Here is a 25,217-nt window from a genome sequence, read left to right as displayed (position 1 = left end):
TCGCCCCTCCCCCTCGCTCGCCCCTCCCCCTCGCTCGCCCCTCCCCCTCGCTCGCCCCTCCCCCTCGCTCGCCCCTCCCCCTCGCTCGCCCCTCCCCCTCGCTCGCCCCTCCCCCTCGCTCGCCCCTCCCCCTCCCTCGCCCCCCTCCCACCCACGCCCCCCTCCCTCCCTCGCCCCCCTCCCTCCCTCGCCCCCCTCCCTCCCTCGCCCCCCTCCCTCCCTCGCCCCCCTCCCTCCCTCGCCCCCCTCCCTCCCTCGCCCCCCTCCCTCCCTCGCCCCCCTCCCTCCCTCGCCCCCCTCCCTCCCTCGCCCCCCTCCCTCCCTCGCCCCCCTCCCTCCCTCGCCCCCCTCCCTCCCTCGCCCCCCTCCCTCCCTCGCCCCCCTCCCTCCCTCGCCCCCCTCCCTCCCTCGCCCCCTCCCTCCCTCGCCCCCTCCCTCCCTCGCCCCCTCCCTCCCTCGCCCCCTCCCTCCCTCGCCCCCCTCCCTCCCTCGCCCCCCTCCCTCCCTCGCCCCCCTCCCTCCCTCGCCCCCCTCCCTCCCTCGCCCCCCTCCCTCCCTCGCCCCCCTCCCTCCCTCGCCCCCCTCCCTCCCTCGCCCCCCTCCCTCCCTCGCCCCCCTCCCTCCCTCGCCCCCCTCGCCCCCCTCCCTCCCTCGCCCCCCTCGCCCCCCTCCCTCCCTCGCCCCCCTCCCTCCCTCGCCCCCCTCCCTCCCTCGCCCCCTCCCCCTCCCTCGCCCCCTCCCCGCCCCCTCCCCCTCGCTCGCCCCTCCCCCTCGCTCGCCCCTCCCCCTCGCTCGCCCCTCCCCCTCGCTCGCCCCTCCCCCTCGCTCGCCCCTCCCCCTCGCTCGCCCCTCCCCCTCGCTCGCCCCTCCCCCTCGCTCGCCCCTCCCCCTCGCTCGCCCCTCCCCCTCGCTCGCCCCTCCCCCTCGCTCGCCCCTCCCCCTCGCTCGCCCCTCCCCCTCGCTCGCCCCTCCCCCTCGCTCGCCCCTCCCCCTCGCTCGCCCCTCCCCCTCGCTCGCCCCTCCCCCTCGCTCGCCCCTCCCCCTCGCTCGCCCCTCCCCCTCGCTCGCCCCTCCCCCTCGCTCGCCCCTCCCCCTCGCTCGCCCCTCCCCCTCGCTCGCCCCTCCCCCTCGCTCGCCCCTCCCCCTCGCTCGCCCCTCCCCCTCGCTCGCCCCTCCCCCTCGCTCGCCCCTCCCCCTCGCTCGCCCCTCCCCCTCGCTCGCCCCTCCCCCTCGCTCTGCCTGCCCTGCCCCGCACCCTCCCGCCTGCCTCCTGCGCCCGCCTGCTCCTTGTCTTGTCTAGTAGATCCTCACTAGTGCTGACACCAAGCTTGGGAAAGGGAATGGGATGGGAATCCAAGCCATCAGAAACTCCTCAGCTGGATTATCTGCTGCACTTGAAAACCAGCTGAAGATTTCCGTGTTGCAAGACCTGCCTCAGTTACAATTTTTTCAATGACTTGCATTTATATAGTGCCTTTAACGTAATAAAATGCCCAAGATTCTTCATGGCAGCATTACAGTGTGTAATTAGACACTGAGCCACATGAGGGCAAATGGCCAAACATCTGGTCAAAGGGGTAGTTTTTGAGGAACATCTTCGAGGTAGAATGGGAACTAGAGAGGAAGAACGTTTAAGGAGGGGAATTCCAGAGCTTGTGACTTAGTTAGCTGAAAGCATTGTGAACATTGTTGGAGCAATTAAAATTGGCGAAAATCAAGAGGCCAGAATTAGATGAGCACAGATATCTCGGAAGAGCATGTAGCTGGAGGAACAGGAGGGAGGGGTGAGATCATCGAGGATTTTGAAAACAAGGATGAAAATGTTTTGCTTAACTGGAAGCCGATGTAGGTCAGCAAGCACTGGACTTGGTGCAAGTAAGGATGCCAGCAGAAGAGTTCTGGATGACCTCAAGGTTACAGAGGGTAGAATGTGGGAGACTAATCAGAAATGCATTGGACGTACATTCAGGGCTAGGGCAGGACTAATTTTGGAGCATGTATGATCTGTTAGACCAGTGGGAGGGAAGGATGTGGTAGCGGTAACTGTTAGAATGCTCTCACCATCAGTGACATAGAATTCCATGAATTGCTTGCACTTATTGTTGGAGGTGAGGGTGGAGGGGACTGGAGGAGGGTGGAGGGGACTGGGGGAGGATGGAGGTATTTAAGAAGACAGTTTGCAGTAATGAAAAGAAGCCGGGGGTGATATTTGCGTTCCAGGATGATTCTGGAATGATAAACAAACAGTTTTAGCAGCTGAGATCAGGACCTGAGGGCACTGCTTCATGTTCTCTTTGTGCTATGGGGCAGTGATCTGCTGTCCCAAATTTCTACTATGTTAAGACTCAGTAGAATTCCAGTTGGGCCCAAAGGATGCGATTCAAATGAACCACTTCTGAGATTTTAACTGCTGCTAATTATATTTCAGGTTTCCTTAAAATGTGTTATGTTTTATATTGGTGTATTTTTTAACAATAGTAGAAAGCCCTAGTAGATCATGTACGTGGTTTACTTAGAATAATATGGTTGTGCATAGTTTTAATTCTGTCTCTTTAATATTTTCCCCCCATAGGAAACTGAATCAGACTTTGATAATTGTGCTGTTTGTATTGAAGGCTACAGGCCAAATGATGTTGTGAGAATTTTACCATGTCGGTAAGTTGCCTTTGTAAGTACGGCTTCATTTGCTCAGTTTCTCCATGTGAGGTAGTATGAAATATTGTGAATTTGCAAAAGCTGTGCTTATTTAATTGCCCACAGAGATTTGCATCATCAAAAATGATTGCATAAAAAACTGCTCCATATCTATAATAGGGGACCAAAAACTCAGAATTTCACTGGGAGAATATCCAATATTTTTTGATCCCCCTAACTCAAGCCAATTATGCTAACCTCACCCTCAAAAAATTGTATCTATTGAATGACCACATCCACTAATTTAGTTTTCATTTCAGGGAGTTCCAATAGGTTTATGATGCATGAACGTTTTATTGTTTGCCGATCCATGGTATCTAAAGTGTACAACATCTGCACACTAGATGACATTGATTCCACCTCATAAAATATTCTTGGACATTTCCTTCACTACATATGTTAAGCTAATTAGTACCAGCTTTATATTTGTATTTTTTGACTATTTGAGATGGCAAATCATTATCATTAAGTACTTGGCAGTAAGTCCTGTATTTGTGAAACTCCCATTATATTAACACTGACATCATCTATTTTTTTCCACTTAATTTCATAAAAGTTGTGGAATGTATCCCAGCTGTTCCAGGTGGCTTGCAGATGTTATATTCCTGTTTTTAAAAAAAAATAATGCACACTTTGGTGATGTCTACATATGGTATGGTTTGCTGTGCCCGGACCTGAAATCTATCTACAAATTGATTCGAAGGACTTGCTGGATTTACAAAAACAGTTGAATTTAGGCCTCCTTTTGTAGCAGGCATTCAAGTTTACATTGTATGCAGACTGAGAAAGAAAGGATGGCAAATTATGGTTTGTGTAAGGGCAATTTTAGCCTACAATTAAAAGATGGAAAAATTGAATATTTTGAACATTGTGCAGCTGTTGGGAAACTAGTAACATTACACCTGGAAACCGCATTTCTTGTATATTCGTCACATTTTGGGAATGTTTCAAATTAGTGTGATAATTCCATGTGACGTGCACTTTTGCTGCCAAACTTTTCACAGACAAAATTCCTTTTTTTTTGAAGAGCACATTTTTCATCCAAAATACAAATGATTTAGTCTTAATGCTATCAATCTATTGCAAATGTGTAACTGTAGTTTTACATTAAAACATGAAACTTATTTTTCCGGATTTCTGGTTGGGTATTATAAATGCTTTATTTGTATCTTCACATGTTACCCAATTCTAGATTATTGATACATCCTCTGTATTTTCTCCTTTCCTCTAATATTTTGCATGTAAAACTAGAGTTACGCATTTGCAATAGATTGATAGCATTGTGTCCAATCCACTAATGTTTTTGCTTGAAAAACGGGCCCTTTAAAAAGGAATCCTGTCTGTGAAAAGTCTGACAACAAAACTGACATGGAATCATCAACCACACTCATGTGAAGTATTTCCAAAATGTGTGCTCAGGATGTTAATATTCCTTGGCAAACTGAAAGGTTTGTTGCCAACTTATTAGATAAATATGCAGTGAATCAGAGGATATGCAAGGTTAAGAGATATGGGACAAAGATGGGTATAATTAGTTAGGTCACAGATCAGCCATCATCTCATAGTGGAGAGCAATGGGGAGGTGGGAAGTTCAATGGAGGGGGGGGTGAGGGGTACGTGGTAGTTTTGGAAGGTGAGCACAACCCAGCTCCACTTCTGGACTTACCGGAGGTGTGCTGTATAATGCCCTTCACCACCCCCTCCATATCCAACCTCCAATGACCAGCTCACCTCTCTACCTCTGATATCCAACTTACACCCACCGCACCCCAACACTGCTGCCTTACAATGCCAGGGATCCGGGTTTAATTCCGGGTCACTGTCTGTGTGCAGTTTGCATGTTCTCCCCATATCTGCGTCGGTTTCCACCGGGTGCTCTAGTTTCCTCCCACGTCCAAAAGATGTGCTGGCCAAGTGCATTGGCCATGTTAAATTCTCCCTCAGTGTACCCGAACAGGCGCCGGAGTGTGGCGACTAGGGGATTTTTACAGTAACTTCATTGCAGTGTTAATGTAAGTCTACCTCTGACACAAATAAATAAATTTTAAACTTTATAGCTGACTCACTTGTGCTCTACAGCTTGGCTGCCTACTTGCTCAACAGTTAGACAACGTCAGAATCTGTCCAAGAAACAAAGTCAAAAAGTTTAAATTGGGTTGTGTTTTAATACTTAGCAGGACCTCCGAGAATCCATACTTGTGGGTTTCCCGCCTGCTAAACATCAACCCCATCCCGTCCAATGCTTTGCTTAATACTTTTAAAATTGAATTGTAACCTATTAAGCCATTGTGATTTTTCTTTGGTGGTGTAACCGGTGGAGGAAGATGTTTGTGTTTGTCTGGAATGTTCTAAGAAAAGTACTTCAAACATTTTTTTAAAAATGTCAAAGTTTCACTGACCTGAATAGAGGTTTCAGCATGTGTTACCTGATGCTAACAAATTTTAATATGTAGGTATGCAATTTATTTCAGCTGATAACTGACTCAGTGGTCCTGAACTAATAATCTTCATGTAAAAGAGTGTCCAGCAGACAATTTCCAGAGTACATCTCGAGAAATTAAGTTGTTGAAAAGGTACATCAAATTTACACCACATCTTCCACTCTGCAGATCATCAAATTGGAAGATGCACATCAGGACCCTTTGTGCGCACATATGTGGAAATTTCCCAGGATGTTTAATTCTGCAGTGAACATGTTTGCGTGGCCTGGGCCCCCCACAAAAGCCTCTGACACTAAGCTCAGGGCGGGAACCTTAGCAAGATCCATGGGACACATCTGCATTACTTACTCAGGAAATATTACACAGTTTAATAACTGATCAAACTTTGTGATTAGCTCAAGTGAGCTTCACAACTGACAACCCTAATCACCCAACTCCCCTCCCCCTTGACTTTACTACCCAAAGACCAGGGCTGATCACCCACCCTTCACACAACGACGAGAGCCCGCTAACACCTCCCCATCCAGAACTGCCCTCCCCTCAACCAGACCCAACTATTCCACCCCCCTCCCGCCCTAACCAGATTCATCTACCTCACCATACCAAACTATTCCTCACAAATATCCCCTCCGATTACCCCCCAACCTAACACCCCCACACTAGTATCCACGCATTGACCCAGCACACCATTCATTAACTTCCTTGTCCATCACACATTCACTAACCCTTCACCCATTCGCTAAAACCTTCACACATTACCTTACCCATGCCCTTGCCTCCATGCTCCCCACCCTCATCCCCATGCCCTCATTTCACCCGCTCACTCACCCACCTGCACACTCGCTCACCCACACTCGTTCATTATAAGACTTGAGACCTTAAAAATCTAACAGCTACAGTCATAAAATGGGTTGTGTCCTCTCCCTTGACTCTCCTCTGGTCACTGGCCTTCGCTGGGATGAATTCTCTGCTCCATTTCTGCCTCAGTTGGGATTGGAAGACATGGCTGAAAGTGGGTAGTATTGTCGAGTGGGAAAAGACTTGCAGGCAGCGCTGACTGGATGTTCTGGGCCATGATCTACTTTTGCATTTTTCTTTGTGTGTGGGGTGGGTGGTGGTGGTGGTGTGAGTGCTGATTGTATCATAGAAACCAGCATCGAACCTAATTCTTTGCAAAACTCACATTTTCGTTTTAAGTGGATTTGCCAAGTGCAAAATGCAAACTTCCTTCTATGCATTGTGATTTGTTTGGTAAAATTGCCTCAGAATGTTATGTTAAGGACTGCCCTAGTTTTGCTTTGTGACAAATCTAAGGCTTCTTGTCTGCACAAAAACACATTTAGGTTCAAATGATTTTTCTTTATTAAATGAATAAGAACAGTTAGTGTTTTCTGTATTGATAATGGCAGCTGAGGCAGCAAAATGAAAGCTTCTACTGAGTTTTAGCATCATGCAGCCTATGCGGGTAATTCATTTTCCGTAAGAGGGGAGGGATAGGGAATAAAAATGAATTTCAGTTGTATGCCATCTGGGAGATATATTGTCACTGACGGAAATATCGTTCAGCTAGGATTCCATGATGAAATGCAGTTCATAGAATCCCTATAATGCAGAAGGAAGCCATTCAGCCCATCGAGTCTGCATCAACTCTCTGCAAGAGCATCTTACCTGTGCCTATCCTCCTCCCATCCTCGTAACGCCACGCATTTACCATGGCTAATCCACCTACTCTGCACATCTTTGGACTGGAGGAAACTGGAGCACCCGGAAGAAACCCACGCAGACACGAGGAGAACGTGCAAATTTCATACAGACAGACCAAGGCCGGAATCGAACCCAGGTCCTTGGCGCTGAAGTAGCAGTGCTAACTATTGTGCCACCGTGTTGCCCTTATCTTGCTATCTTCTATTTCACCAATGACAAACTACAACTAGAACAAATTAAGGTAGAAAATTAGCAATAATGTTGATGTAATCACTCCGAACTTATTAGTTGCAAATAAGCTATTCTGAATACATGCATAAGTCAATTGTTTTCAGTCTGCAACCTTTATCCTGAGCTTGATTGTTGCTATTTTTTACTTCTTGAATTACTTAAAATTCTGTGATGGTTGATTGAAATTTGTGTATTGTGTGTTGCAGACACCTTTTCCATAAGACGTGTGTGGATCCATGGCTACTAGATCACCGCACATGTCCAATGTGCAAAATGAATATTCTGAAAGCATTAGGAATTCCGGTAGGGATGCACAAACATTATTAGTTAAATTACTGATGTTGTACAGATCAGAATTTCCTCCTTCGTTTCTGTCTATGTGTCTTTTTAAATCATGTATATGTATGTGTGTACATTTTATATAAAACACAAACACACAAATAAGTGATGGTGTGTGTCTTGACTATTTGTCTTTATACAATAAGTAACTGCGTTTTAACAGTGGTTACAAGACGGGCATTCTAGTGGAGTCAGTTGACTTTTTGATTTCTCTGTTTGGATTGTGTTCAAAAATTAAAATATTTTCTATTTTAGCAAGTTTCTTCAAAATGTGTGAGGCTCCAATTGGAAATCACAAGTATTTCTTAGAAGGCATAACATATTTGGTATTTACTGGGTTTCAACATTCTTATTTTACCATATCAGCTAAATAACATTGCTGTGAAAAAACCAAAAGAATGTGATGTGGATTCCTAAAATTCTAAGAAATAAATACTCGTATTCTGCACTGTTCCAGATATAACTTTGGTCATTTGGATTTATAAATACCATGTTTACAGAATTTGTTACAGATTTGTGATTGCACTGTCCGCACCATCACTTATTACTATTCTGTGTTTTCAATATTGGTTTTCAGTATTCAAGGGGGGGGGGGGATCTTAACAAAAAATGGCAGTGTTTCTCTCCAGATTCTACCATGTATAAATGAACCCCCCCCCAAAATAAGGGGTCTGCCCTGGCATAGGTTGACATGGGCATGGTGCCAACCTGTGCCAGTGGACAATGTTAGGGCACTGTCTGGGCAATGCCAGAGCACTGCCTGGCCATGTCCCCCTCACACGGGTGCTTTATTTACCTTTAGACCTACGGAAGATCCCTCGACGGGTTCATGACTGGGTGAACCTGTTGTATGTCACATGGGCATGGTTTGGAAATATGGGGGAAACATTTTTAATCATATGGAAATGTGTTTAAATATATATAAATCAGGTTCACTCTTGTGGGCATGAACCTGATTATATTGGTAGCAAAAAATTGAAAGTTGCCTTCTCACCAGCGAGATTTGCAACTTCTGGGTTTCGGTGGATATTGAGCCCTGCTGCCGATCCTGCAGACAGCGACCATGGGATCAAGATCCCGTCCAGCGACTTTGGGTGGAATTTTCAGGTTTTTTTTAAAGACTTACTACCAAAGCAGTGTGTAGCCCACCAGCTCCACTGCTAGTTTTTCCCACCACATGTTTTGACACTCAATCAAAAAAAATCCTGGAGGCAGATCCCTTGACGTGAGCCTGCCCTGCCAGCAGCCTCGGTCTTCAAGAGATCGAGGGCGCCCTGAAAATAAAAATAATAAAAAGGCTCCCTCCCCACTGCTGGGAATCGCTCATTGCTCCAACAATAACCACCACCTCCCCTGCTTTTTTTTAAATGTAAACCCCATCAACTTCACAACACATCAGCAGGAGGGGGAACTCCTAATGTGAGGGAAGAATGATAGAGTGGGGAGGCCCACTAATGATACTGGCAAGAGCCCCATTATGTCATTAGTGGGGAGCGGGGAAATCCTGTTGGCGTAAAAGCCGTTTGGGGACTCCCATTTGGATTCTATCCAAAGATGTGCGGGCTAGGTTGATTGGCCATTCTAAATTGCCCCTTAGTGTCCTGGGATGCATAGGTTAGAGGGATTAGTGGGTAAATATGTAGGGATATGGGGATAGGGCCTGGGTGGGATTGTGGTTGGTGCAGACTAGATGGGCTGAATGGCCTCTTTTTGCACTGTAGGATTCTATGATTCTTTGACCCCTGTCACCATTCCTGCCTGCTGAAAACAGGGATGGAAGCCCCCCACCCTTTTATACTTATCTAAGCACGAGCCATTTCCGATCTTTTAATAGTTCTGATGATCTAAGCATGATGATTTCTTTAGTTCCTCATAATCTGTCATGACAGTACTTGTATAGGGGCTAAGTACTGAATGCTGTCACTCCAGAATAGACTGACCTCCTGTGCCTTCAGTTTAGAACAAACAGGAAATGAAGACAGTTCCAAAATACTGCAGGTGCTGGAAATCTGAAATAAAGCTGAAAATGCTTGAAATGCTCGGCAGGTCAGGGGGCGTTTCTGGAGAATAAAGCAAAGTTAATGTTTCTGATGATAGATCATTGACCATACTGTACCTGCTTTTAACATGACTCTCCCTTTATGGTCTGGGGGTGCAGGGCATAGACAATTTGCTTATTTAGTTTATGCATCCTTACTTAATGCCATCACACTTGCCTGAGAATGCAACCACTTAACAATTTTCATTCTGATATTTTACAGATTCATAGCTGGTCTGAGGCTATTAGTGCTTCAGGCATTTTGGATGCTGGATATTGTGACTTCTTACTCAAGAAGTACAATTTGCATGCACACAGTACTTTAACATTTAAAAATAAATTCACAAGATATTTCACAAACTGACACAATGAAAATAGCTTCTCAACTTGAAAGGAAGAGATTATACAAGTTACTGGAGTTTTCATTAATGGCGATCGAAGTGCAGAGATGGACTTCCAAAGACAGAACTGGTATTCAGAAAGGGGAGAGGGATAAACCCAACAACTATTGACTCGTCAACCCAATGTCTGTTGAGGGAAAATTCCAGAGACCACAACCCAGGATAAAATGAATTGCTACTTGGAAGAACATAGGTTAATAAATATCAATTTTCAGACTTGTTAGAGGCAAATCATGCCTGACAAACTTGATTGAGTTCTTCAATGAAATAACATTAATGTTTGATGTATGGACTTGCAAAAAGCATTTGACAAAGTACCATGTATTGGCATTTTATGTGCAACCGTAGAAAGTGCAACACCTGCCCCTTCATCTCCTCCCTGCTCACCATCCCAGGGCTCAAGCACTCTTTTCCGGTGAAGCAGCGCTTCACATGCATCTCCCTTAATGTGGTCTAGTGCATTCGCTGTTCCCAATGAGGTCTACTCTACATCGGAGAGACCAAACGCAGCCTGGGTGACCGCTTTGCAGAATACCTTTGGTCCGTCAGCAAGCAGGACCCAGACCTTCCTGTCACTTGCCATTTCAACACACCACCCTGCTCTCCTGTCCTTGGTCTTTTGCAATGTTCAAGTGAAGCCCAACGTAAACTGGAGGAACAGCACCTCATCATCTGATTGGGCACTTTACAGCCTCCCTCCTGTGCAGCTCCTGCTTCTCCACTTCCTCAAGGTGCTTGTTAGCTTACAAAAGGTTCAGGGAGCTAGGTAATGTTAGAGATCTTGAAGAGTATACGGCTAATAGGAAGGATCGAAGGAAGGAAGGAAGTGCCGCTAATAAGGGCGGCACGGTAGCATAGTGGTTAGCACTGCTGCTTCACAGCTCCAGGGACCTGGGTTCGATTCCCGGCTTGGGTCACTGTCTGTGCGGAGTTTGCACATTCTCCCCGCGTCTGCGTGGGTTTCCTTCGGGTGCTCCGGTTTCCTCCCACAGTCCAAAGATGTGCAGGTTAGGTTGATTGGCCAAGCTAAATTGCCCCTTAGTGTCCCGGGATGCGTAGATTAAAGGGATTAGCAGGTTAATATGAGGGTTAGAGGGATTAGCAGGTAAGTATGTAGGGATATGGGGATAGGGCCTGGGTGGGATTGTTGTCGGTGTAGACTCGATGGGCCGAATGGCCTCTTTCTGCACTGTAGGGGTTCTATGGTTTTATGATCTTAAGAAGGAAATTAGGAGAGCCAGAAGGGGTCATGAGAAGGCCTTGGCAGGCAGGATTAAGGAAAACCCCAAGGCATTCTACAAGTATGTGAAGAGCAAGAGGATAAGACGTGAAAGAGTAGGACCTATCAAGTGTGACGGTGGGAAAGTTTGTATGGAACCGGAAGAAATAGCAGAGGTACTTAATGAATACTTTACTTCAGTATTCACTATGGAAAAGGATCTTGGTGGTTGTAGTGCAGACTTGCAGCGGACTGAAAAGCTTGAGCATGTAGATATTACGAAAGAGGATGTGTTGGAGCTTTTGAAAAGCATCAAGTTAGATAAGTCGCCGGAACCGGATGAGATGTACCCCAGGCTACTGTGGGAGGTGAGGGAGGAGACTGCTGAGCCTCTGGCGATGATCTTTGCATCATCAATGGAGATGAGAGAGGTTCCGGAGGATTGGAGGATTGCGGATGTTGTTCCTTTATTCACGAAAGGGAGTAGAGATAGCCCTGGAAATTATAGACCAGTGAGTCTAACCTCAGTGGTTGGTAAGTTGATGGAGAAGATCCTGAGAGGCAGGATTTATGAACATTTGGAGAGGTATAATATGATTAAGAATAGTCAGCATGGCTTTGTCAAAGGCAGATCATGCCTTACGAGCCTGGTTGAATTTTTTGAGGATGTGACTAAACCCATTGATGAAGGAAGAGCAGTAGATGTATATATGGACTTCAGCAAGGCATTTGATAAGGTGCCCCATGCAAGGCTTATTGAGAAAGTGAGGGGGCATGGGATCCAAGGGGACATTGCTTTGTGGATCCAGAACTGGCTTGCCCACAGAAGGCAAAGAGTGGTTATAGATGGGTCATATTCTGCATGGAGGTCGGTCACCAGTGGAGCTCCCCAGGGTTCTGTTCTGGGACCCTTACTCTTTGTGATTTTTATAAATGACCTGGATGAGGAAGTGGAGGGATGGGTTGGTAAGTTTGCTGATGACACAAAGGTTGGAGGTGTTGTGGATAGTGTGGAGGGATGTCAGAAGTTGCAGCGAGACATTGATAGGATGCAAGACTGGGCGGAGAAGTGGCAGATGGAGTTCAACCCAGATAAGTGTGAGGTGGTTCGTTTTGGCAGGTCAAATAAGATGGCAGAATATAATATTAATGGTAGGACTCTTGGCAGAGTGGAAGATCAGAAGGATCTTGGGGTCCGAGTTCATAGGACACTCAAAGCAGCTGTGCAGGTTGAGGCTGTGGTTAAGAAGGCGTATGGTGTACTGGCCTTCATCAATCGAGGAATTGAGTTTAGGAGTCGTGAGATAATGTTGCAGCTATATAAGACCCTAGTCAGACCTCACTTGGAGTACTGTGCTCAGTTCTGGTCGTCTCATTACAGGAAGGATGTGGAAGCCATAGAAAGGGTGCAGAGGAGATTTACAAGGATGTTGCCTGGGTTGGGGAGTATGCCTTATGAAGATAGGTTGAGTGAGCTCGGCCTTTTCTCCTTGGAGAGATGAAGGATGAGGGGGTGACCTGATAGAGGTGTATAAGGTGTTGAGAGGTATTGATTGAGTGGATAGTCCGAGGCTATTTCCCAGGGCTGAAATGGTTGCCACAAGAGTTTAACACAGGTTTAAGGTGCTGGGGAGTAGGTACAGAGGAGATGTCAGGGGTAAGTTTTTCACTCAGAGGGTGGTGGGTGCGTGGAATGGGCTGCCAGCAACGGTGGTGGAGGCGGATTCGATAGGGTCTTTTAAGAGACTTTTAGATAAGTACATGGAACTTAGTAAGATAGAGGGTTATAGGTAAGCCTAGTAATCGCTAAGGTAGGGATATGTTCGGCACAACTTTGGGGGCTGAAGGGCCTGTATTGTGCTGTAGTTTTTCTATGTTTCTCTGTTTCTTAGCAGTTCAGAACCAACTAAAGCACACTCAGTGTTTAAGATGTGGCAACCTATAAGCTAATCCAAGAAAATGCCTCATAAAACTCTATACCACCTCACTTGAAAGCAACCGAGGACTCCTTTAAAAGCTGCTGGAAATATCTGTTTCCTGACTTGTTCTGCTCTGATTGAAAGTGGTGAATTCATTTAAGATTGCTCTGAATGGTTCAGCTCCACACCAAGTGCAGTATCCGAAGACTGATGCCACTACTAACCCAACTACATGGATCTTTCCATGCCTGACTTTCAACCCCAGTGAAAGAAGTGGGAAATTATGACCAAGCCCAGAAAAATGTAATGGTTGGTTTTATCTCTGTATATTTCACAGAATTATGTGTGATGTACATTCCTGTAAAGTAACACGTCATGATTCCAAGTCTATTCATGAACAGCTCAAATCCCTTTTCTTGTGGTTCAATATTACCTCAACCCTTGTACTGCAGTTTTGTAAAAGCAGTTGGATAAAAATGCATTAATTTCTGGTATGTTAAACAAAAAGCCAATAGTACTATTGCAGCAATGGCAATGATGTGTAAGGGCTGAGCCTAATCATTCGATAAATCTAATCTCCAGTGAAACTGTTGCATCTTCTGTTCGGCAATAAATAGAAATAAAGACAAACGCCATCATTTGCAGCATGTCAGGGTGTTGATGAAAGTAAGATATATTTACCACAACTTACATAATGAGCTTGAACAAGTGAGATTTTTTGCAGATAGTGTGGGGGTGGGTGGGGTGGGATTAAAATTGGATATGCAGTGATCATGGCTGTGAGTGTATTATGTATTTAAATTGGTAAAATTGTGATTTCTGGTCACTGCTAGCATCGTAATTGCGAAAGAAAGATTTGAGGCAGGACTTAAAAGAGAAACATCTGTCAAGTTTAACGTGTAGTCTGGCTTGTTGCATCCAAATAAGGAATGGAAATGTTTGCAAAACTTGTTCCTGATTGGCGTTATCTGCTGGATTGAAAAATGTAACCACATAGTGTAAATGCTGTTTCATTTATTTTGTTGAGTGTTTTGCTCTGGATTTATCACATCCATTAACACTTTTGTATCTATGGCCCTCTAAAAGCATGAAACTTTCCAATTGCCCCCTTCAATCAATTGTTAATCCATGAAATGTGAAAATGATGTGAAATCACAATCACTCTATAGCTGTATGTTTTATTTATCAGGAAATGAGAGAACTTCTTGTTTTACTTGTAACTCATGTCCTTTCTCTTCTAGCCAAATGCAGATTGTGCAGACGACGTGACAACTGATTTTGAAGGATCCATAGGAGGGCCACCCACTAATCAAATTACAGGTGCCAGTGATGTGACAGTGAATGAAAGTTCTGTTGGTCTTGATCCTCCTGTTCGAACTATTGGCCTTTCACAGATCATTCAGGACAATGACACTGTTCAGCAAGTTGAAGAGGTTAATATTACTACTAGCAACAGTAAGTTCGACTTGGAATTATATTGCCTTTCTTGTCCTATGCTGCAATTTGTTTAGAGATAGGCAAAGAAATGAATTATACTACTGGGTTGGTCTTGCCTCCAAAATTTAAGAATTTGATATTGATTTGTTTTGCCTAGTTAATGTATTTTCAGTTTCCCTCCATTTAGAATCAGCACAATTCTAATGCATATCTCAATCCCCCATACACCATTGCAAAGGACTAGCATACGTTCACCTTTCCTGGGGAACTATCACCAAAGGAATTGTTAGACAGAAAAAGACCAAAGTGCAGCAGTGTTGCCATCGACCATCCCTGTAATTGTAAGATAAAATTACAGTCCAGTCAATTGAACTACAGTGGCAGAGAAGCTTCTAAAAGCAGTTATTCGGAATAGAATTAGAAGTCATATGGAAAAATGTGGGTTGATCAGGAAGTGTCAGCATGGATTTCTAAAGGGGAAGTTATGGTTAACTAACTTGCTGGAGTCTTTAGAAGAGGTAAAATAAAATGGTCATTGAGGGTAATGCTGTTGATTTATACATGGACTTTCAAAAGGAATTATAGTGCCACAACAGACTTGGAAGAAAAGTTATAGTAAAAGGGACAGTAACAACGTTGTTACAAAATTGGTTGAATTACGGTAAACATAGAGTAATGTTTAATGGATTTAATGGATACTTTTGGGGCTGGAGGAAAGTTTGTAGTGGAGTTTTCCAGGGGTTGGTATTTGGACTCGTGCTTTTCCTGAAAAACATTAATGATCTAGATCTTAGTGTTCAGGGGATGGTTTCAAAGTTTGCAGATGAAACAAAACTTGAAAGCATTGTAAATAGTGTGGAGGACAGTGTGGAACCTCAAAAGGACATAGACACGTTGGTGGAGTGGGCAGATAGGTGGTAAATGAAGTTCAATGTGGAGAGCTGTGAGGCAATGCATTTTGGTAGGAAGAACAAAAAATATAAAATAAAGGGTACAATTCTTAAGTGGCTGCAGGAGCATCTGTGCATAGATCATTGAAGGTGGGGAGAGCACTTAATAAGGCATACGTATCCTGGGTTTGATTAATAGGGGCATAGTGTACAAGAACAAGAACCTTATGCTGAACTTCTGTAGTGAGACCTCAGCTGGAGTAGTGTGTAAAGTTCTGGGTGCCGCACTATAAGAAGGATGTGAATGCATTGACGAGAATGCAGAAGAAGTTTACAAGAATGGTTCCAGGGATAAGAGACTTCAGTTACGAGGATAGATTGGAGAGATTGGGGTTGTTCTCTATGCAGAAAAGAACGCAAAGAGGCAGTTTGATAGAGATGCTCAAAATCATGAGAGGGCTGGACAGAATAGATAGCAAGAGACTGTTCTCGCTTGTAGAAGGATTGAGAACAAGAAGGCACAGATTTAAAGTGATTTGCAAAGAAGCAAATGTGATGCGAGAAAAAACGTTTTCATACAATGAGTGATTTGGGTCTGGAAAGCACTGACTGGAAGTATGTTAGAAGCAGGTTCAATCGAAGCATTCAAGTGAATGATTATTTGAATAGAAACAATGTTCAGGGGTACCCAATAAAGGCAAAAGAGTGGCACAAAATCATAATGCTCATTTGGAGAGCCGGTGTGGACATGATGGGCCAAATGGCCACTTCCTGCACAGTAACACTTTTGTCAGTTGTTGACTAATCATAGTAATCAGTTTCAACCAATAAACTCTACAGCATATGGAAAAACTTATGGAGAGTTGTGGGAATCATAGGTCCAAAGTCAACTTTTTTCTCCCAAGTATTAACATATGGTATGACTGAAATTATTCATATACTGCACCCCAAAATGTTATTTTCTGAAGGAAATGTATTTGCAACTCTTCCTTCATGATGTTTTGAGACATCAAGATACACCCATGTTACCAACCCAGTTCCTGTACAGTATAAAAGGATATGGCCAATGCTAGAGTGTTAGTTATTTTTCCAAAGTGTATCTCTGGGGGAAAGAAAGAATTTCCCTATTTGTACTCTGCACAGGTTTGGAGGGGTTGGATGGATATGAGCACAGTGAGTGGAGGGTGCTCAGAAGAATGGAAGAGACTCCACAAAATCTTTCTTCTCCAAGTTACATCTCTCACACACCGTTGGAGACTGATCAGGAGGAGGAGGGCTGGTCCTTGTGGGGAAATGAAGAGGTTGTTACTCTCAACCATTTGGGAGAAACGATTAGGTATGCAGCAATACATTATATAGTGTGACATCTCTCCTGTCTGTGTATTGAAATCGGCACAGTAACCCAGTAACACCATTAGTCAAAAATAATCCACTTGGGAAGCAAAGACATTTTCAAGCACCACCTGGAACATTTATTATTATTTCATACTTTCTTTTCTAATATTTTTGCTTTGCTTCAGCAGGGGAATCATTCTGGACCAGAGTTGATTTAAAACATAAATGCAATGAATACTTTTGATTCTTCTCTGTGGCTTAGCATTGCTGGTGTTTAAATGTATACATTACTATTCCTCATGAAATAAGATAATGGTTTATAATAACTTTATTTTTCTAACTTATTTTGTGCATTACATCAAGTGCAGCCTTATGCGTGGTGTAAAATTGCTTGTTACGTCTAAACTCTAATACCAGAAAGTCTCAAACCCTATCACTGGGAATTTCCTTGGAGAGGTTCTCCCGACACAACATTAGTAGAAACACCAGGTAGATGCACAAACAAATAGTTGGTCTCGCTGCTTTGGCCCCAATTCTACAGGGCTCAAGTCAGGAATGGAACAAAACCATGGGCGGCTCGGTGGCACAGTGGTTAGCACTGCTGCCTCACAGCGCCAGGGACCCAGGTTCGATTCACGGCTTGGGTCACTGTCTGTGTGGAGTTTGCACGTTCTCCCCGTGTCTGTGTGGAGTTTGCACGTTCTCCCCGTGTCTGTGTGGAGTTTGCACGTTCTTCCCGTGTCTGTGTGGAGTTTGCACGTTCTTCCCGTGTCTGTGTGGAGTTTGCACGTTCTTCCCGTGTCTGCGTGGGTTTCCTCCGGGTGCTCCAGTTTCCTCCCACAGTCTGAAAGATGTGCTGGTTAGGTGCATTGACCCGAACAGGCGCTTGACTGTGGTGACTAGGGGAATTTCACAGTAACTTCATTGCAGTGTTAATGTAAAGCTTACTTGTGACTAATAAATAAACTTTTTTACTTTAGTCCCTCATCTTTTTTTGGGTACAGCTGCACCTACATAAATTGTACACCATCAAGAACAAAGCACTTCACTGAATTGGTGCCTATGCCACTGGACTAAACATCTCCCCCTCCACCACTGGTACACCTGCAATGTGTACAATCTGCAGAATGCACTACAACAACTCACCAAAGTTATTTTAATAGCACCTCATCCTTTGCAGCCTCTACCAATGATGTGAAAATGCCGGCGTTGGACTAGGGTAAGCACAGTAAGAATTCACACAACACCAGGTTAAAGTCCAACAGGTTTATTTGGTAGCGCAAGCCACAAGCTTTCGGAGCGCTGTTCCATCATCAGGCGAGTGGGAGTTCTGTGCACAAACAGGGCATATAAAGACACAAACTCAATTTACAAAATAACGGTTGGAATGCGAGTCTTGACAGGTAATCAAGTCTTAAAGGTACAGACAATGTGAGTGGAGAGAGGGTTAAGCACAGGTTAAAGAGATGTGTATTATCTCCAGCCAGAACAGTTAGTGAGATTTTGAAGCCCAGGCAGGTCGTGGGGGTTACAGAGAGTGTGACATGAACCCAAGATCCCAGTTGAGGCTGTCCTCATGTGTGCGGAACTTGGCTATCAGTTTCTGCTCAGTGATTCTGCGTTGTCGTGTGTCGTGAAGGCTGCCTTGGAGAACGCTTACCCAAAGATCTTGGGTTCATGTCACACTCTCTGTAACCCCCACGACCTGCCTGGGCTTGCAAAATCTCACTAACTGTCCTGGCTGGAGACAATACACATCTCTTTAACCTGTGCTTAACCCTCTCTCCACTCACATTGTCTGTACCTTTAAGACTTGATTACCTGTAAAGACTCGCATTCCAACCATTATTTTGTAAATTGAGTTGTGTCTTTATATGCCCTGTTTGTGAACAGAACTCCCACTCACCTGATGAAGGGGCAGCGCTCCGAAAGCTTGTGGCTTTTACTACCAAATAAACCTGTTGGGCTTTAACCTTGTGTTGTGAGACTTCTTACTGTGCCTCTACCAATGAACAGAAGAGCAGCAGTGTCGTGGAGAAGGTGTGACACCACCTTTTCAGGTAGCTGTGTATATTTTGGGGACATTCCAAATATGGAAAGGTGACACAAAATGAATTACTGAAATTCAAAATAAAAAAGAAAATGCTGGAAGCAATTAGCAGGCCAGGCACCAGTCTGTAGAGAGAGGATGTTTGAACCAGAGTTCATTATTATACATCTGAGCATTTAATGATAGAAAAGAAAAGGTTAAATCAAGTTCTTTAAAAAAATCTGTGTTTTTATCCCGAAACCAAAAAAGAGAAGTGAGGAAAAAAAAGTTTTCATTGTGACTTGGCTGTGATCGGGCATGGTTTATTTCAGGCCCAAGCATTCCATGTACCTGCCTAAAGTGGAACTACTGACTATGCCCTAGGTCCAGGTCAGCAGAGCTATGGCATCAGTTCGTTCTAATTTAAGTGCTGCTGTTCATATGTTCAGTAGAATAATAGGGTAGGTTGTTTACAGTAGATGTAACCTTCATTGTTCTCGCAATGAGATTTGCTGTTTTAAGACTGAGGATCAGGAAGGCAACCTCTCTTATCAATGGCATTCTGAATGTCTGTCTGTGCACTGAAATGGCTCTGAGTTAAATATTTCAGTTCTTCTTGTTATGATACTGGCTAGATTAGGAACTTGCTGCCTTGGAAGTAGCTAACTTTGATGGAATAAGCTACGGTTAAAGAGCAATATTCTTTAGGCCTCAATTCTGCAGAAAGTCTTCGTAAGCTGACTTCTTGAATTTTTAATAATTACAAAATTCACTACAATATGTTTTATATTTCAGAAATCCAGTTGCAAAATACTGCATGGAGGGAATGGGAGAAGAGGAGGAGGGAGAGAGATAGAGGGGCAGAAAAATGACACAAAAGTCCTGTGACTGACCCAAATATTCACAATTGTGTTCAGCACTTAATGTTAAAAGGCCTGTGTCATGGGTTTAAATAGCAGCAGATGCACTCTATGGCTTGTTGTCTGGAAAATCATCTCTAAATTGCTTTATTATCTAACAGAGATACTAGTTCATTTTTGGCAATTTTTTTTAGCTTGGATCTAGTTTGAATATAGAATCTGGATTCTAATGAAAGATCTAATGAGAAAGATCTGTTTTTCCAAAGTATTCTTCGAATTATCAAAAAATGCTTACTTGACATAACGCAATTATCCAAAGTTGAAATATAAGCTTGAAAATCCACTTATTGTCTAAATAAAATGCAGATATAGCATTTGTAAAATACTGTTGTGTTAAATGTCTTTATTTTGACATTTTTGCTTCTTGCTTTGCTGTTAGTAAGGAGTTTAGATGCATTGGGATTGATATAGGAGCAGGTAAGCACACAGATGCTGATCCTGTGGACCACTTTGAAACTATAGAATCATTAATAGCTGCTATTTGTGGAGCCAGACCTTTTTGCAGTCTGTGTTTGAGTGGAGTTTCTGTCTAGTTGAAGGGAGATAGTAATGAGTAGGACAATAAGTATGTAATGCATAATAAAAGTAACCTTATGTCTTATGTTCAGGCAATCTGTAAAGAAAGATTTAAATTTGCAATGCAGAGATGAAACAAAACAAAATTACTGTACAAGTGCAGGTCAAATTAAGACTTCTAAACAGGCTTCCCTGCAACTGCTGCCTATTCCCTAAACAAAGGTGTGGTCTTTCTAATACTTAGTCACCAGTAAAAATCTGTCACAGGAGGTACACCATCATAGACATGAATTACTAGCTGATCTGACATGGTGTTGCACACGGGAGTGATGCAAGTCCAGTCTTAATGTAAAATGGGGGGAATACCTGGACCAAGGGGAGTGGGGAAGAGGAGAGGAGTGGGGAGGGGTTATCAAAGGAAGGAGGAGGCCAGCATTCTTTTTCAGCAGGGGAAGTATTAGTACAATCTCATAAGGTGAAAAGAGGGATCAAACCAAGAATTCAGAGTCACAAAAATCTTTAAGCATGGAGTCAGGTTCATTCACTATAGTTGGGTTATACAATCACATTTGCCACTCTGGCAGGACAGAGACAGCAAATCCATTGATATTCTGGGATTTCATCACCCTCAGCAAGGGGAAATGCTCCAAATGTCAGCTCTGATTGTAGGCCAGTAAGTTGAAGAATTGATAGATTCAGATAAGTTCTTTACATTTGATCATTTATGCATTGCATAAGGCTTTGTGAAAGGTCAGAGTATTTGCTGCAGAGCTAGCCTGTAGTGAATGTGTGGAATAGAGTTTAGTCTCCAGTAAACCACATCTTATCTCTCTCTCTCATGCTCTTTTTCCATAAAGCATCCTCATTGTCCTAGAGTTGCTACCCCTGGCTTAAACCATGCTATCATTATGGAGAAAGCAGAAGAGGCAGATGCCAAATACTACCTCAGCCAGTATAGGAATTAAACACATGCCATTGATATTATCAAGCACCACACTCTAGCCATCTAACTAACTGAGCTAGTTGGACCTCTGGTTACATACTTATAGATTTAAATAGGTAATAGATGGATTAGCATGGCTTTAATTAAGTGAGAAATTACCTCAACTTCAGAAATTTCATAAAACTGTTTTGTGAACTATATTGCCTCAGAACTTATCTTTTATCTTATAATGTTAATATCTGTAAGTGTGAAATTTATACTTCATGTTTATTGATTTGATTTATCATTGTCACACATATTAGTATACAGTGAAAAGTATTGTTTCTTGCGTGCAATACAGACCATTCCGTACATAATGAAGGAAAGGAGAGAGTGCAGAATGTAGTGTTACAGTCATAGCTAGGGTATAGAGAAAGATCAACTTAGTGCAAGGTAGGTCCATTCAAAAGTCTGATGGCAGCAAGGAAGAAGTTATTCTTGAGTCGGTTCGAACGTGTCTTCAGACTTATGTATCTTTTTCCCGATGGAAGAAGTTGGAATAGAGTAAGTCCAGGGTGCGTGGGGTCCTTAATTATGCTGGCTGCTTTGCCAAGGCAGCAGAAAATGTAGACCGTGTCAATGGATGGGAGGCTGGTCTGAGTGATGGAATAGCCTTCGTTCACGACCCTTTGTAGTTTCTTGCAGTCTTGGAAAAAGCAGGAGCCATACCAAACTGTGATACAACCAGAAAGAATGCTTTCTATGATGCATCTGTAAAGGTTGGTGAGAGTCGTAGCTGACATGCCAAATTTCCTTAGCCTTTTGAGGAAGTAGAGGCATTGGTGGGCTTTCTTAACAATAGTGTCGGCATGGAGGGACCAGGATAGGTTGTTGGTGATCTGGACACCTAAAATCAAGAAGCTCTCGACCATTTCTACTTTGTCCCCATTGACGCAGACAGGGGCACGTGCTCCACTACACTTCCTGAAGTCAATGACTATCTCCTTCATTTTGTTGACATTGAGGGAGAGATTATTGTCGTCGCACTGGTTCACCAGATTCTCTGTCTCTTTCCTGTACTCTTTCACGCCATTGTTTGAGATCTGACCCACTACAGTGGTGTCATCAGTAAACTTGAAAGTCGAGTTGGAGGGGAATTTGGCTACACAGTCATAGGTGTATAAAGAGTATAGTAAGGGGCTAAGGACATAGCATGTGGGGCACTGGCGTTGAGGATGATTGTGGAGGAGGTGTTGTTGCCTATCCTTACTGATTGTGGTCTGTGGGTTAGGAAGTTCAGGATCCAGTCGCAGAGGGAGGAGCCGAGCCCCCGGCCACGGAGTTTGGAGATGCGTTTCGTGGGAGTAATGGTGTTTAAGGCTGAGCTGTAGTCGATAAACAGGAGTCTGACATAGGTGTCTTTGTTATCTAGGTGTTCCAGGGTTGAGTGCAGGGCCAGGGAGATGGCATCTGCTATGGACCTGTTGCGGCGGTAGGCGAGCTGTAGTGGATCCAGGTAGTCCGGGAGGCCGGAACTGATTTGTGCCATGACCAACCTTTCGAAGCACTTCATAATGATGGATGTCAGAGCCACCGGACGATAGTCATTAAGGCACGCTGCTTGGTTTTTCTTTGATACTGGGATGATGGTTGTCTTCTTGAAGCAGATAAGGACCTCAGATTGGTGTAAAGAGAGGTTGGAGATGTCTGTGAATACCCTTGCCAGCTGGTCCACGCACGATCTGAGTGCTCGTCCAGGTACCCCATCTGGGTCAGTCGCTTTCCATGGGTCAACCTTCGAGAAGGCTGCTCTGACGTCTGCAAAGGTGACCTTGGATACAGGTTCATCTGAGGCTTTTGAGGCGGAGGGCTTGGTCTCGCTGACCTCTTGCTCAAAACGGGCATAGAATGCATTGAGCTCATCGGGCAGGGATGCATTGGTGCCAGCGATTTTACATGCCTTCGTTTTGTAGCCTGTTATGTGTTGCAGACCTTGCCATAGTTGGCAGGAGTCCATTTGACTAGTCTGGGATTCTGGTCCCGTACAGTCTTTTGGCATCTTTGATGAATCTCCTTTGATCATATCTGGCTTTCTTGTATAGGTCAGTGTCGCCTGACTTGAACGACTCAGACCTGGACTTCAGCAAGCAGTGGATATCCCTGTTCATCCATGGTTTCCGGTTGGGGAACACACGGATTTGCTTCTTTGGCACACAGTCTTCTACACACTTAGTAATGAAGTCAGTTTCTGTAGTGGTATACTCGTTCAGGCTGGTCACAGAGATTTTAAATACCAGTCTACTGACTCTAAGCAGCCCCATAGGAGATCATCCGATTCCTCAACCAACATTACCTGACTTTCTTTGACAGATTCTCCCGTTTCATTTATGACAATCACTTAAATTACTTCGCAATGACAATCTCTTATTCAGATGGCAGCAGGGACTCAGCAAGTCTGGCAGCATCTGTAGAGAGAAAGAGACAGAATTAGTAATTCGAGTCAGTGGAATATAAAAGCACTAGGTCAATTCAGAGGCAAAGAGGCTTCTTGGAAATTCTACTCTGACTCCCGAAGGTGCACAAACTGAGTTGCAAAAGACCACAGTGCCCATGAGGCGTATCATCTAGCTTCCAAACTGTCTTTCATGCAAGTGATATCATCATTAGCCAGGAACATGCCCAGCCACATGTATGAAGTTCTTATTCCATAGAAAATTAAAAAGTTTGAAACAAAACGTGTCAGTATGCATGTCTGAACCTCATGTCGTTCATGCTGATTGCAAGCAACTGCCTATATTGGATAAATAGTGCAAATCACTTCTCTGTTCCATAAGTCAACGGCCAGATGGGATCTACATTGCGGAAGTCCATTGGTTATATTCAAACAAGACTATTTTATTGCTGTAATCTATTGCAGTTTTGCCATCCAACATTGCATTAACATTAACACTATAACTGGTGGAGATTGTACTTGCATTGTACTGTATATATGCGAAAGTCAAAAACACAAGCTTTTTAATTACATCTGAGCACTTGCCACTGGATGGAGGCTGCCAGTATATTTGGTGCATAAGTGGAGTGATTGTGAATGCATTAGCTCTGTGGTGCTTCTGATAGATAACAAGTGGATACCTGGCTTTGATGTCGGTGATGTTTGATAGCTACAGGATGACTATTTCAGTTCAAACCCTGGTAATAAAATGTTAATAGCTGTAGACTGCTATCCTTCACAATAGAATACTGTGAATATTGCTCAGAGTTAGTTCCAGTCAAAGTAAATGTCAGTGTAAATTGAAGTGATGTAAATTGATTCTTGTGGCTAACAACCACCAAATTTCAAAGGGTGATGAAGACAAAGAGTGCTTTTGTAATTTATCCTGACGTATAATCATATGATATTTTGGTGGGCAAAATATGCTAATACTTCTCATCTGTAACTTCAGTATGATCCATTACTGTTTAACTGTTGGATGTGCTTCCTTATGCTTGGGTCCAGATATTGACATTTTATGGAATATTCACCAATTACCCCCAAAAGCTGTGCAGAAGGCCAAAAGCAACTGAAGCAATCTGATATTGTAGAACCATTCATTCACCGATGATTCAGTGCAATTCCAGGTCCACCATGTTGTCAGATGGTACGTTAGCTGCAATGGACAATGTTTGGCTGTAACCTTCCAGATTCCGGACTCCTAATTAAGAACAACAGTTGCCATTTCAGTCAGTTTTGGGCAGAACCAGGAATAATTTTTCAGATTTTTCTGTTTCCGTGTCAAAACTGATATCATATATGTTAGTATGACATTTTTTGGGGGGGATACTTAAAAATTCTATAAATCATTTTTTAAAAACTCCAGCTTCACAAAATTTGGTCCAATAGGGCGAAGAATTTTGATGCTGGAGAATCAATCACTTTGGGTACTTCAAGTCTGGAACAAACTAGTCAGCTAAAGCACAAGCTTGATGAGTAGGGAGGCTTCCTGCACTCTGGCCATACAAAATATTTAAACCCATGCTGAGAGTTTTTGCGCCATTTTCAACACCAGCTAATGAAATAACCTATTTGTGAAATTATCAAGTTAACCCTGAATTGTCCTGTTTCTGGGAGTTTTGTTCTTTGAATCTAGCACCAAATTAAACCATAATTTTTGCATTATAGCTACCAGAGATGGAACTATTTCA

The 25,217-nt window shown here is 43.9% G+C and overlaps 1 protein-coding gene across 3 annotated transcripts in view; it reads left to right on the top strand.

Moving 5' to 3' along the window:
• The window catches only part of rnf150a (ring finger protein 150a), a 117,119-nt gene that overhangs the window by 80,059 nt on the left and 11,843 nt on the right, over nucleotides 1-25,217 (top strand). For 2 of the 3 annotated variants that reach the window (XM_078210687.1, XM_078210678.1), the window contains 4 exons: nucleotides 2,573-2,655; nucleotides 7,277-7,373; nucleotides 14,228-14,441; nucleotides 16,457-16,649. In XM_078210687.1, the coding sequence (XP_078066813.1) occupies nucleotides 2,573-2,655; nucleotides 7,277-7,373; nucleotides 14,228-14,441; nucleotides 16,457-16,649 (587 nt within the window). The remainder of the gene's footprint in view (nucleotides 1-2,572; nucleotides 2,656-7,276; nucleotides 7,374-14,227; nucleotides 14,442-16,456; nucleotides 16,650-25,217) is intronic. The other variant, XM_078210695.1, reaches the window with a different exon arrangement.

This window comes from Mustelus asterias, chromosome 1 (genome assembly GCF_964213995.1).
Source record: "Mustelus asterias chromosome 1, sMusAst1.hap1.1, whole genome shotgun sequence".
Classification (NCBI taxonomy): domain Eukaryota; kingdom Metazoa; phylum Chordata; class Chondrichthyes; order Carcharhiniformes; family Triakidae; genus Mustelus; species Mustelus asterias.
The sequence above is the reverse complement of the archived record's forward strand: the minus strand, read 5'-3'. Positions and strand labels throughout refer to the sequence as shown.